General features: G+C 36.6%; 1 protein-coding gene across 1 annotated transcript; it reads left to right on the forward strand.

Moving 5' to 3' along the window:
• Positions 1 to 5,788: 5,788 nt before the first annotated feature.
• Positions 5,789 to 11,572, forward strand: LOC111019274 (Rab3 GTPase-activating protein catalytic subunit). Its single transcript, XM_022295617.2, has 14 exons — positions 5,789 to 6,105; positions 6,207 to 6,283; positions 6,802 to 7,002; positions 7,452 to 7,549; positions 7,844 to 8,037; positions 8,166 to 8,344; positions 8,611 to 8,949; positions 9,039 to 9,103; positions 9,191 to 9,239; positions 9,343 to 9,490; positions 9,773 to 9,857; positions 9,950 to 10,019; positions 10,519 to 10,659; positions 10,930 to 11,572. The coding sequence occupies exons 1-14, from the start codon at positions 6,000 to 6,002 to the stop codon at positions 11,239 to 11,241; spliced, it is 2,064 nt and encodes a 687-aa protein (XP_022151309.1). The 5' UTR covers positions 5,789 to 5,999; the 3' UTR covers positions 11,242 to 11,572.
• Positions 11,573 to 13,111: the final 1,539 nt, after the last annotated feature.

Here is a 13,111-nt window from a genome sequence, read left to right on the forward strand (position 1 = left end):
TGAGTCTTGCCGCTTACCAGGCCAAGACTAGCTTTTTCTCACTTACTGGGTGCCCACCGGTACTTTAGGATGCCGCCCCGAGCATCGGAATGTCATCGAGCTTCGTTACTCACTTGGACATGCATACCGAGAACTGACCCATGTGCTTGTCTTTATGATCGGGACCTTCCGGACATCCAGCCATCCGGACACTATCGAGGCATGACGACTCTTGCGCCCGTACCGTGTCGTTCGAGCATACCGTACTGCATAGGGACCCCGCGGTGCAACCTCCAACACATGAATCGAGGCGCAATGCCGGCACACCCGTGCCTCCCGACACTGTCCTCGAGTTTTCTATCCTCAAAGGAAGTTGATTACGCTTGTTTACATGCGTAAAAAGAAGGTTTTAGATGCTGTTTTTACAATGTTTCAGCTTTGTTTCGGATTTTTCTCGATTGTTTGAGTTCCAATTCATGCAAAATTCATATATTATGGTTTATGGTTGGCTTATATTGTATTTATGACATTTTAGGACCATTTGGGAGTGCAAATTAATCAAAAGAAGCAAAAAGATGGAAAAACCATCATGGGAGGCGCCAGGCGCCTGGGAAGCCTGCAGAAAAACAGGTTTTCTTCCAACTTTGCCCTTAATGAAACGCGTCTTCCAATGCGTTTTGGTGGTTCCAACCGATGCATACGTGTAGAAGAAGTGTTCCACTATCAGTTTGAGCACGATTTGGTCAGTCAAAAGAGTTGGAAATGGGTGATTCACCATCGTTTTAGGACCTACCTAACCAATTCTGCACAGCTATAAATTCCAGCAACTTCTCCACCAAATTCATCAAGCCTTGCTTCCTTCTCTTGATCATTTTTAGTGTTTCTTTGTTGCTTTCTAAGTACTTTTGAGTTGCTTTCATTAATTGCTTTTGGTTTTTAAATCCCGAGTACTTTACATTCTTTTATTGAGCTTTGTTTTGTTTCCATTTGTACTTAGTTATTTTCTACTTATTCAAATATATAAAAATCTAGCACTTTGCTTATCTTCTCTTTACCTTTACTTTATTTTTAGTTAAGAGAGTTGTATTTTTGGAGGAAAGAGCACGTGACACTCTCCCTTGCTTGAAAGAGAAGGGCGAAGCTCTCAATCCCGATAAAAACTCTCCGTTAGTTAACTTTTGTTTTTCACACATGCATTCCACATTCAACCATTTTACTTGCTGTATTTTCTTCAATATGTCTTTCTAAATTCCCGTCTCTAGCCCGGTTATGGATAGTTAGCCTTTTATGTCTAAAAAGGGTTGCTAAGAAGTAGTGTTTTTACTTTCCATTCATTGCTCAACATGTTTTCCCAAAAAGTTAGGATTTAGAGTAGGCCACTGTAAGTTTTAACAAGTCAATACTGAAAAGGTTGCTTATTTGCATTGTTGAGTGGTTAAACCGAGGAGAGGAGCGCCTTAGACATAAGGGTTCCGCTTAAGTAGCCTAGACATAGGACCTTAACCCGAGGTTGCGACTATTTCCATCCTAAAACTAAGATATATCTCATAATAGACATATTAGGGAATGTCTTAGGACTTTGAACTTGCTTAGACATAAGTAAAGTGAGAAGCGTAGTCGTTAGTTTCTAAAGTAAAATGCATATTATCCTTAGCATGTCCTTGATTCTTTGTTGGCTAACTTGAAGTAAATCGGGCTAGGTTTTATTATTATAAGTCCAAATCCCAAATCCAAAACCATTATTTGTGACCACTTCCCATTTTACAAGAATCACTCATTTCAACATTCACTATTCTTTAAAACTTCAGAGTTTGGAAATTATTTAGAAGTCCTTGAGGATCGATACTTGGATACTCCATCCATTTTATATTACTCTGACAGGTGTGCGCTTGCATCTATATAATTGTTACCACGCTTAGTGCGTGCGTTCAGCATAAACACCCAGTCAGAAGTCGCCTAAGACACTCGTCTTGTAGACGCTCGCCCTCGCGATGGCACACGCATGTGCCATAAGGTGGCTCACTTAGGCCCTGACATGGCCCAGGGGTGGTGGAGAACCAACACCATGCTTCCCCCTAAGGTACATTCTAAGGCATTCTTGGTCTGGCAGGTGTGTACGTGCAAAGTGGCGAGAAGTAACTTGCCAACGTAGAGCGCACGTCTGAACTCTAATTGACACGAAACTTGACGTGCTTGCATATCTACTTATATGCATCTAACTCTAAAGCCGCTCGTCCAAACTCTCAACGGAACCCCGACTTCTCGGGTCATGGCCCAGGGCCCCAACTGACCCCTGTTGAGCTTGTCACCGACACCACTAACATCGCCTTCGCCTTGCATTCTGCATATGCCTTCTCTAGGCATTCTTGAGAACATCCATATGGTGTGTTAGGTGATGCACCATCCTCGTTGGTTGCATCACGACACTTCACTTATTGGCCCTTGACATGGCCCGATGGGCGACATATGCTTGTCGCTGACGCTTGCACACTTGGTGAGGGTCTCAACCCACTCTCTTATAGTAAGGTTGAGACACTCTGCACGTGCGCGCCCTTGCCGCCCACGCCAAATGTGCCGCTAACCTCACAACGCTCATGCCTGCTCGCGCTGCCGCCCGCTTACGCCTCCGCCCGCGCGCCAACACTCCCTGCAAGCCCAAGCGTCCACGCGTCCCTACCGCCACCCTCGCGGCTATGCCGCTACCAACGCCCATGCCCGCGCGTGCCGCACGCTCAACAGCGCCCCTATCACACCTCACCAGCGCCTCTACGGCCCAACGCCAACGTCTTGTCGCGCATCGCCAGAACCTCTGCCACACATCACCAGTGCCCCTGCCGCCTAACATTAGCGCCTGCCCCAGCGCCCAGCGCCCATGTTGCATGCCAAGCGCGCCTGCCCCAGCGCCCAGCGCCCATGCCGCCCACCCAGCGCGTCCCACTCCAACGCTCATGCGTGCGCCACCCTTACCAGCCATACCTTGCCGCCCACTCCTCCCAAATAAGGAATGTCTCTCCTTATGATTTTGGTTTATTCTCGGGAGATTTGATTTAGGATTTATTTTTGATTTATTGTTTTATTTGTCAAATTTAAATTTCATCTTTAGGCAAGTTTTAGACTTTTTAGGAATTTATCAATTTTAATTTCCTTTTTTAATTTTGTTATTTTCTTTAAAGGGCCAAGGGCCTTAGCGTATAAATAGGCTTGTTCCCCTCCATTGTAAGAGACCTTAGAATTTTCGAATTGAATCAATAGAGTTGAGTGTTTCTTTCCTTGCTTTGTGCAAATCCCTCTCAAATTTCGAATCCCTTTATGTGGTTGAACTTAGGCCTTCGTATTTGAACCCCTCGGAGCATGGTTGTTTGATTGGTCATCAAACTCATGGAGTGTTTCCGGCCTCGAGCATAGTGAGTCATTTGTTTGCTCAAGGTAACGACTGCAAAGGTAATCCCTTTAACCTTGGCCTTTCGGGTTGAACCAACTATATGATTGGATTCAAGTGGCTTGTGGCTCGAGTAGCTCAATACGCTTGAGTTGTCACGTATCATTAGTGGAGAACGATTATTCAGCCTGAATACTTGATTCAGGAGCCAGTAACCATGTTTGTTCTTCATTTCAGGGAATTAGTTCCTGGAGGTAGCTTGAAGCTGGAGAGATGACTCTCAAGGTTGGAATGGGAGAAGTCGTCTCAGCTGTGGCAATAGGAGGTAGAGATATGAGAAAAAAAAATAATTTAGAAAACATGAAAGTGAAGCAAAAAGTGGGTAATTCGAGTGGGGAAAAAAATTAAATTTTGATTTCAAGGTCAAAGGAAAAAAAAGAAATTAAAGTGAACAAATAAAAATGAAATAAAATTAACAGCGCAAAAATTATGTTATTACTTGGAGAAATTTGAGAGATTCTTGTAAAAATATTGAACTCAATAGAAAAAAAGAAGAAGAAATAGTTAATAAATAAAAATGGAATAAAATTCACCAAACAAAATGGCCAAAAAAATTTTGGAAAAGAGAAGATTTAGGAATTATGGGTTGGCTAAAAAAATGAACTTAATAGAAAACAAAAGGAAAAAAAATAATGAAGAAATAGTTGGGAAGGGGCAAAATGTAATTTCACATGACACAAGCAAAAACTTAGAATAACAAGTTTTTCAAAAAGTGAGCATATCTCATCTGACGAGGTCAATATTAGGTCATTGAGCGCAATTTCCTGATGTATTTTGTATTAGGAAAATTCTGACAAAATTTAGGAGCTTCAAAACACCCTTGTGTAAGTAGATCTTACCTGGGAGGATTTTTGTTGTATGTTTGATGTGAAAGTTTGCTTGTTTGTTTGTTCCATTATGTGTTCTTATTATTGAATATTATGTTTCTGAATATTTATCTAATGTATTGGCTCTAGCTATGAATGTGTTGTGAATGACTATGTTGTATTTATGTAAGCTGTTGCGATGTTGTGATTGAATATGTTGAAAGCATGTTGGAATTATTGTGGTTCTAATTTTGGAGTGAACTTTTGAAAGTATGTGGGTGACAATCTTGTTTGGCAAAAGTACGTTGGCTACATATTGTACTACTAAAACTAATATCGCAATTAAACCTTATCGTTATAACTCACTTAATAGTTGCTAAAAATAAAAAAAATAAAACTCACTTAATAGTTGAGTTAGAATTATAACAATTTGATAAATTTGGATATAATACTCATTTTTTTGAGTTGCAACCAAGGAGTTATTACAGAAAAAATTAATTACAAAATGGTTTCATAAATTTAGAGATAATTTCTCAAATTAAAAATGGTGAGATTGCCATGATAAGATAGCAACATTTATAGTTCCTATCATTCTCGTTCTTTTTTTTTTCTTCCTCTCCAGAAGTGAAGTTTTTTCTACCAAAATCATTTATATAAATAACGATACATAAATGCTAGGCTAAATATATATTTTAATTTGAGTGTTTTTCGATTAAGTCCTAATTATTTAAAAAGCTGCACTTTAATTTTTTTTTATATTTTAATAATTTTCAAGTTAGTCCCCACCATTTGTAATTTTTTTTATATCGGTGAGTGTCCAGGCTAGCTTAGGTTCACCTTGACCAATTTCACGAGACAACCGTCTGATCCTATGACATGGTAATTTGTAGGATATTAAATCCTAGATAGGCCACTATGATTTGAACTCATTCCCTCTGACCTACCATTTGTAAATATTAACATTGAATGATAATACACTTACATGGTATAATACTAGTGAATTTATGCTTTAGCTAAGCGGTAATTAGCATATACCTCCAACCATGAGATTTTGAATTCGATCCCCCACCCCATGTTGTACTTAAAGAAAAGAAAATACTAGTGAATTTATGAAATTTCTATCTTTCTTCAAAAATTTTAAGAAATTAGCAAAGAATTCGAGTTTTCTTCTCTTAATGATCTTAAATATTGTGTCACGTAAGTTAGCATGTTCTAATATTCACCGATAGAATTATATTGAAAAATATTAGAACAAAAACAAAATTGATTTTTTCTTTTAAACTTTCGATCTTATTTCTCTTATTGTCAATTAATTTCGAAATGAAATATATGAATATTATTCTATATTAAAGCACAAAAGTTCATACAACCATCTGGTCCGAGCATCCGTTGCACTATGCTGATATTGACACTATACAAAATCATATATTTATTATTTAGCTTACAATGTAGATGGAGGCATATGAGTTCCATGATGAGAACCAATCATAAAAGGAAAAAACCAACACACTCCAATAATGAAAAGAAAATAATAATAATAAAAAAGAGAGAATTTAAAATGTAATTTTTGAAGGTGACATCCAGAGAGAGGCAGAGCATAGGCATTTACCAACAATGGCGTCCTGATTTTTATCGGCCATTCTCCAAGCTCCATAGCCAAAAATCTGTTGTGTTGGTTGAAGTTTGAAGGGACAGATGCCTCAATTTGAATCCCGATACTTTCTTTGACGCACCCATTTTTTCCCATTGTGTGCTTTTGCAAGCGTCATTGGATTATGGAGGCGCCCCCGCCCTCCTTTGTTTCCAAAGCCAGGACTGCCTTCCATTCCGCGGCTGCTAAAGCGGAGCGAGTTTTCTTCGATTTCAAGTCCGATCGAGGAGGTACGCACAATATCCCCCCTTTCTCTAAATTTGCTCCCCCTTTTTTTGGATTCTTAATCCCCTTTTCCCTCTTCTCAATTCCGCTGCCTTAATCGCTCAAGATTTTGATAAACGACTACCCGAGGATCTGGTCACACCACCCCACGAACAGATTTCCACCAACGAACATGAGATAAAGGTAAGCTTCTAGTTGTTGTTCTTCTCTTTTCTTCTCTTCTGGAGTTGCAATTCGTTCTTCCTGCTTCTGTTGACCAATTTGACTTCCCCTTAGAATCTATTATCAAAGCTGCTCATTATTCCTTGTTGCCCATTGCCGTCAATTTTGCAGAATTAAAGCAATTATGTTATGGTTTTCTGTTTCGATTTCTGTGAAAGAAGGTAAGATAAAGAGGGAAATGTTTAGGACCTTTTTTTTATTTGGGAAGGGTCAACTTGGTGAGCTGAAGTGGATATCAGGTTGACCGGATGTTTTAGCTTTTGTACTTTTCTTGGAAAAAAAATACAGAGCATGTAATTTTCCGTTTTAATGTAATGTGGAAATGTCTATAACTCTGGTCGTTCATAATCTGCATTTAGTCTGGATATTTTTTCAATAGGATTTTCAGTGTGCATATATAATGAATCAGTAACAGACCATCTGAAAAGTGGATGCTGTAAAATAATTTCGTTGTTTTCGTGCAATGTGGGATGTTTCAGAGTCACAGCGAGCCGAAGCACTCTAGGTGGAGACCGTCGAACATTGGGACTAAACACGACTGGCAAGATAAATTCAAGAACATACGAATAGGGAGGAAAGCTGTTGAGGATACTGAAAAAGTTGAAAATCCAACCATGTCTGTACCATTTTATGATGAGAATTTGTACCTGCTGAACATGAAAAATGATATTGAAGCAAAGGTATTAAACATTCATTAATATATTTTGTTTGCTGATGTATTTCGTCTGAACCATCTTTGAACATTGTATGGCTTTTTCATTAATCAATGAAAATCTTGTTTCTGGTTCAGAAAAAGATGTATTTCGTCTGAACCTGTCTTATGTCTATTGTTCTAATTTACCTAGCATGGCATGTAGTAAGTGGATTCGAATCTTAATGTTACATTGAACTTATTCTTTTATTAGAAGAAAAGATTATTCATTACACTAGCAATTAGGAAAGGATTTACCTTGTTCAAGCCTTCCAGATCAGGTAAACTGGAAGAAAACCCCATAACATTGGAGAGTCCGTAGGTATCTTTGACCATTATAGTCGACGGATCCTGAATTAATCATAATATTTGTGATGTAATTATGATTCTTGTTGAATGGATTTTTTTCGTATACTAACTAGTCTGATATTTATTTAGAATGCAGAAGTAATTCCATCAGTTGAAAGTTTTTTGGCGATTGACCGAACTAGTATTCCTCCCTTTTCAGTTATAAAGCAGTTGGCTGTAGCTGTTGAGTGAGTTTCCTCTCTCTCACATTTTCAATAATTTTGCTTCCATTTTTTTTTTTTTTTTGTTTTGCTTGGTTGATCTAGTATTAGCACAACTATTTTCTAGTAAAGGATAAAGAATGCCCCCCATACTTGGTTCCCAAGCGTTGAATTTGTTCTGCCTCATTTGTTTCCACTTGGTAGCCTTGTTCAGGTGGTATTATTGATATGTTCCTATAAACTATTTGATAAGTCTGCATTGCAAGTTGTTACTGATATTTCATTTGACGAATTACCTTAATAACCATACTTTTGACCTAGGGCTGGAAAGAAGTGCAAGTCAATGAAGAGTTTGCTTGCTTCATCAGGAGATTCTTCGTCCACAAGGGAGAAGTCTGGGTTGAGTCTATCTGCAGTGAGGGCATTGGTAGTTCGTGAAAAGGAGGAAAAGATTTCAACTGAATTTCATCATGATGCGAGGATTCAATCTTTGATTTGTTCACTCTTTGATGCAGGTACATGCACATCCCAGGTGATATGTGATGGATTTACTTGAGCAACAACAATCCATTCTTGTAATTTCTTGCATACTTTCTTGCAATGATCTTTCACTTCCATTGTAATATCTGCAAGATATGCGCAGAGGGAGATTTTCTCAAAAGGAGCTTTGGCTCTGCTTCAGAGGGAACAATTGTGACATCCTTGCCTAGAGATATTCATGGTGCTCCTCCAGATAGCCTTCTTGTTAAGATTTCTGAAGTTATAGGAAGCTTTAGAACCCTACGGAAAATGACACTTTTTTGGTGCAGAGTTGTTGATGAAGTGAGTTCACGTTGTAGATCTTGAATGTGTTATCTAAGGAATGGTTACAAATAATGAAAATACATTTTTTTAATGCAAGCTTTCCAAAAAAATTTAGATAGCTTATTTATTTTGGAGGAAGAATTTGTGTTCGTAAGATGGATGAAAGGAATTTGAATTTACACATGTTTTCTTCTTTCCGAAAACATAGTTCATGGTTACCTGATAGCTCAACCATTTTTTTCTGTAACTAATAAAGTTTGTTTGGAATCATTTTATTATTGCAGATGAGAAGATTTTGGTCAGAGGAGCAGTATATACCTGGCATTCCAATTGATGAGATTCCAGATCTAAATTCATGTCTTCTATATCAGCGACTGCAGGTTATCAATTGTTGTGTCTCCCGCAAAAGACGCCATGAGATAGCCACTGACTCATTAGATGCTGTGGTAAGGGCAAGTTCAAATGCTGAATCAGGAGCGTCTGAAGACACTGTTCCTGCAAACTCTGTTTTGTATGCTAAACTTAATAACGGGGAACTTTCACTACGACTGGGTGCTGATTGCCCATTTGGTGACCTGAAAATGTTGGAAACTGGTGAAGCAGTTTACTCTCCTGTTACACAGGTTATGCCAATGATATTTTGGTTTTTTGTTCAGTGTTGATGAATGTAAAAGCTTAATCCAACCTACTTTTTGGGGACTAATAACTGTAGGAAGGACCTCTGCTAACAGAAGACGTTATTAAAGAAACAGAGGAGTTTGTTCTTCGAACTGGAAGGTAAATTATTTGCACGCCAGATTTTTAGTCTGATCAGTATATCATTTAGTATTTCTGCTTAACAATTGCATAATCTCCAATGCTCAGTGTGGGTGCTGGATGTTCTCAGCTTCTTTCAGACATGCAAGCTTTCAAGGTTACTTTTTTTACTGTCAATATGTATTGTCTACCATACTGATAAACCGAATACTTGTGATGATTTGTGTTGGTAGACTAACTTTGCAGTTACTTCTAATTAGGCTGCCAATCCTGGCTGTATCTTGGAAGATTTTGTAAGATGGCACTCCCCTCCTGATTGGACAGAACCTGACCCGAGTAGTGATAGTATAGATTCTCCAGTTGGTAGTGATTCAAGAGGTCAACTTAGTAGTCGAATGCAAAAAGAAGGTGTAGCCCTTTATCTGATGTCCACTGTGACTTAATTTTGTCCTGGTGCTGATATTTCTCATAAGTTGGAATGTGGATACTGGGTTTAAACTTCAAATTAAGGGATTGTTTCTGTTCTTCATTTTTGGCATGCTGTGGCTATAATGTTACTAATTAGGAGCATTCGTTTGTGGATGAATGTAATTGGGTCTTGTGATTCCTAGTTATAATAGCCTTGTATCGGGACTTGGGAATCGAGAATCATGCCATAATGCTCTGTCTTATGATTTCTGTCAATACCAGGTAATTTATGGCGTGAACTATGGGAAACATCAAAAGCAGTGCCTGCCGTTAAACAAACACCACTCTTTGATGAGGATTTGGTTGTGTAAGTTGGAGGATTTAAATTATTGTTTGTTTGCTCCATACATAACAGATGAAGATCTTGAAATGGTGTCGCTGAACTCTGATACTATGCAGGGAAGGGATTCTGCATGATCTAGAGGACTTGCCACCTTCTGAGCTGTTTGAACCACTTTTCATTTCTTTAGTAAGTTGATAATTACTACATTTCGTCATATTATCTTATATTATGCCCACCGGGAGAGCTCGAATTTATCTTGTCATCTAAAAAAGTAACAATTTAAGCAGATTGGATCTCAAGAATGAAGCTAAAAAAAAAAACAAAAGAATGAAGCCCAGCATTTTAGCATAGTATTAGTCCTACAAAGTAATAAACAATCAGATTCTTCACTATACAATTCAATAAGCCTGCAATGGCGATGTAATTGTTATATGTTCTGGCATTCCTTGTGAGAGATATATGCTTGGTTCTGAACAGTGAAAGTTTCGTATCTTAGTTCGTGGAGTTTTAAAACTAATTGTTGAAACTTCTCTTACAAAATAAAATTTCTTCCAATTAATGGTCTTCATGTTTGGAATATTTGTAACTAGAAAGATCCTTTTATGTCTCAAATTAGTCAGCTATCAATTATCACTCTGATACCATTATCTATTCTCACATTATCTTATCTTCTGTTCTGTTGCAGCTTGGTCTAGGATTCATAATGGCTGAGGAAAAATTGGGTAAAAATAATAATTTGTCAAAGCTGTTTTATGAGTGCAAGGACTATGCTGTAGCAACTTGTCAAGGAAGCTTTTGGAGCAACAAAGTTGATGATATTTGTCAGGTTAGCTCTGATGAGATTTCAAAGTATATTTCTATGAAATTAAATGTATGTAGAGTAGATCTTACATCCAAACAAGTCTTTGACCAAGTAACGAGAGAATTCCCACTACCGCTAGCAGCTGGTCTGCTAGCCAAGCCGTGAGTGCAGTGGAAACGGGGCGGAATCAAAAGCGTTTTTCAAATTTTGTTATATATTTATTTACTAGCATCAAACCACAATTTTGATTGAAGCTGATGGTAAAGATGGGATTCTCTTAATTGTGAGGAACAGGTGTATGAAACAGTGGAGACTATGATGTTGAATCCAGAGGAAATTCTGAAGACCATGAAGCAGCCAGAAGAATCAAACATGACAGCAAGCGAGCTGAAACGCCGGTTTAAGAAGCTGAGTCTGAACTTCGTTGGCAAGGATGGACAGTCAAGAAAATCTTCCCCGAGAAACCCGAATTCAAATGAAAAGCCCTCCTCGCCACAGCCATTCTCGTCGTTCTTTGACAGCAAATCATCTTTGTTCTCTAAGAAGACTCCGAAGGCAGAAACTGCATCCGCTGATTCAGTTGAAAATGGTTGGTCCTTTGTTTAGACAAACAGCTGAAACTCTGCTGCCTGCCATTTTATAGCTTGGGATTTTGATTTTGATTTGGATTTGGATTTTTTTTTTTTTTTAAATCTTTTGGAATGGAATTGTAAATTATACTGAAACTTCATTAAATAGCGATGGGGGTCTTTGTATAAACAAGAGATTCTTCTTCTTCTCTGGTCGCAAGATCCGAGGAAAGGTGATTTTTTTTTTCTTTTTTCCATGTAAATATATAGCATGGGATAACATGGTTTTTTTTTTTTTTTTTTTACTTCTAATTTGGTTGTAAGATTTAAACTTGATTGAATAAAGAAGAGAATACTCACTCGATGAATAGTAGAGCTCCTTATTTCCTCTTAATGCATTCTTTTAACTTGAATGAAGCATTTAGTCTATTGTTGGTTTTTGAATTTTTGAATTTTAGTTTTTATACTTTGGATAATGTCTTATAAAAAGTCTTTACCATTACTTACCTACAACGGAAACTATATGAATGGTTACATCATCAAAGGATTTATATATTTCATCAGTTAAAATATGAGCTTGGTCTTTCTAATTTCAACTTTGGTTCCTTTTGATCCATGTAGTTTTTAAATGTTCGTTTTAGTTAATGTACTTTGGTCTTTGTAATTTAAAAAAATAATCATTTTGGTCATTTAATTCTATTCTTAATTTTATTTCTTTATCACAATTTCAACAATTAATATAGTTTTTAAAATGTAAACATTACACTAGAATTTCCGTTATGTGTAAAATTTATGATAAATTCTTGCAAAGAGGGATTAAAATTATTAATTTTTAAAAGTACAGTTAAAAAAATGAACACTTTTAAAATACAGGAACTAAAATGACAAAAATGAATATTTTTAAAGTAAAGGGACTAAATGATCAAGCTGAAAGTATAGAGCCAAAATAATATTTTAATTTATTTTATTTATATAATGTTATATGCATTTATATTGGCACATTATGTTTATAGAAACTGAAGTTTATGGAAATTAATTTCCTAATTGTATGGATGAATGGGTAAGTTTCACTTAATTATTTAAGTGGTGAATTTTTATGATTTGATTCAGCCTAAGCTTCATGAACGAGTTATCTTCAATAGTATGGGATAAGTTTATTCGATTGATAATGCGTTTTTTTAATAAATCCTCATCATCGTGAGATTATGTTAAGACAATCGAGTTAATTAAGGTATAAAGTAACCTTTTACGAAGTCTGATATTCAAATTTCCACTCAATCAATGTTGATCAACTTTTAAAAAATATTTATTTTTAATTTATTTACATGTATCAATTCTCACGACTTTGCTTTTGATTTCACCCAAAAATCTCATATTAATGGAGATAATTATCGTCTGAATCTATTCTATTTCCTAATCAATGTGAGACTTTGTTTGTACTACTTCTATAAATAAATTTATTAGAATAATTAAAAAATAATGTTATATATTAAAATAAAAACTATATAGCAGCCATATTTTTTCTTTCATGATGCTCCACAATCCAAACCTAATTTAGTATCAATAAGGCACGGTTATACTTACATTCTCTGAGGTTGAATACTTATATTATTCTCATTTCTTCCCGTTTCTCTCTTCTTTCAGTAAACCCATTCCCTCACCTAATATGTCCCTTAAAATTAATTTGTACATATATACAACTAATTAATAATTCATGATACATAAAGACTAGAGTGAAGAGACAACTATATATTATCATGGACATATATTATAAATCACTAGCATTGATAATTTAATATGTTTAATAGTTAATTAGGACAAAAGGGACAAAGTTAAAAGATTCAAAAGAAATCTTACTAACAACAATAAAACAATTTAATCATCCCACATATCAACTAAAATATTTA

The sequence above is a fragment of the Momordica charantia genome (assembly GCF_013281855.1).
Source record: "Momordica charantia cultivar OHB3-1 chromosome 10 unlocalized genomic scaffold, Mcharantia_2.0 BLBB01000010.1, whole genome shotgun sequence".
NCBI lineage: Eukaryota > Viridiplantae > Streptophyta > Magnoliopsida > Cucurbitales > Cucurbitaceae > Momordica > Momordica charantia.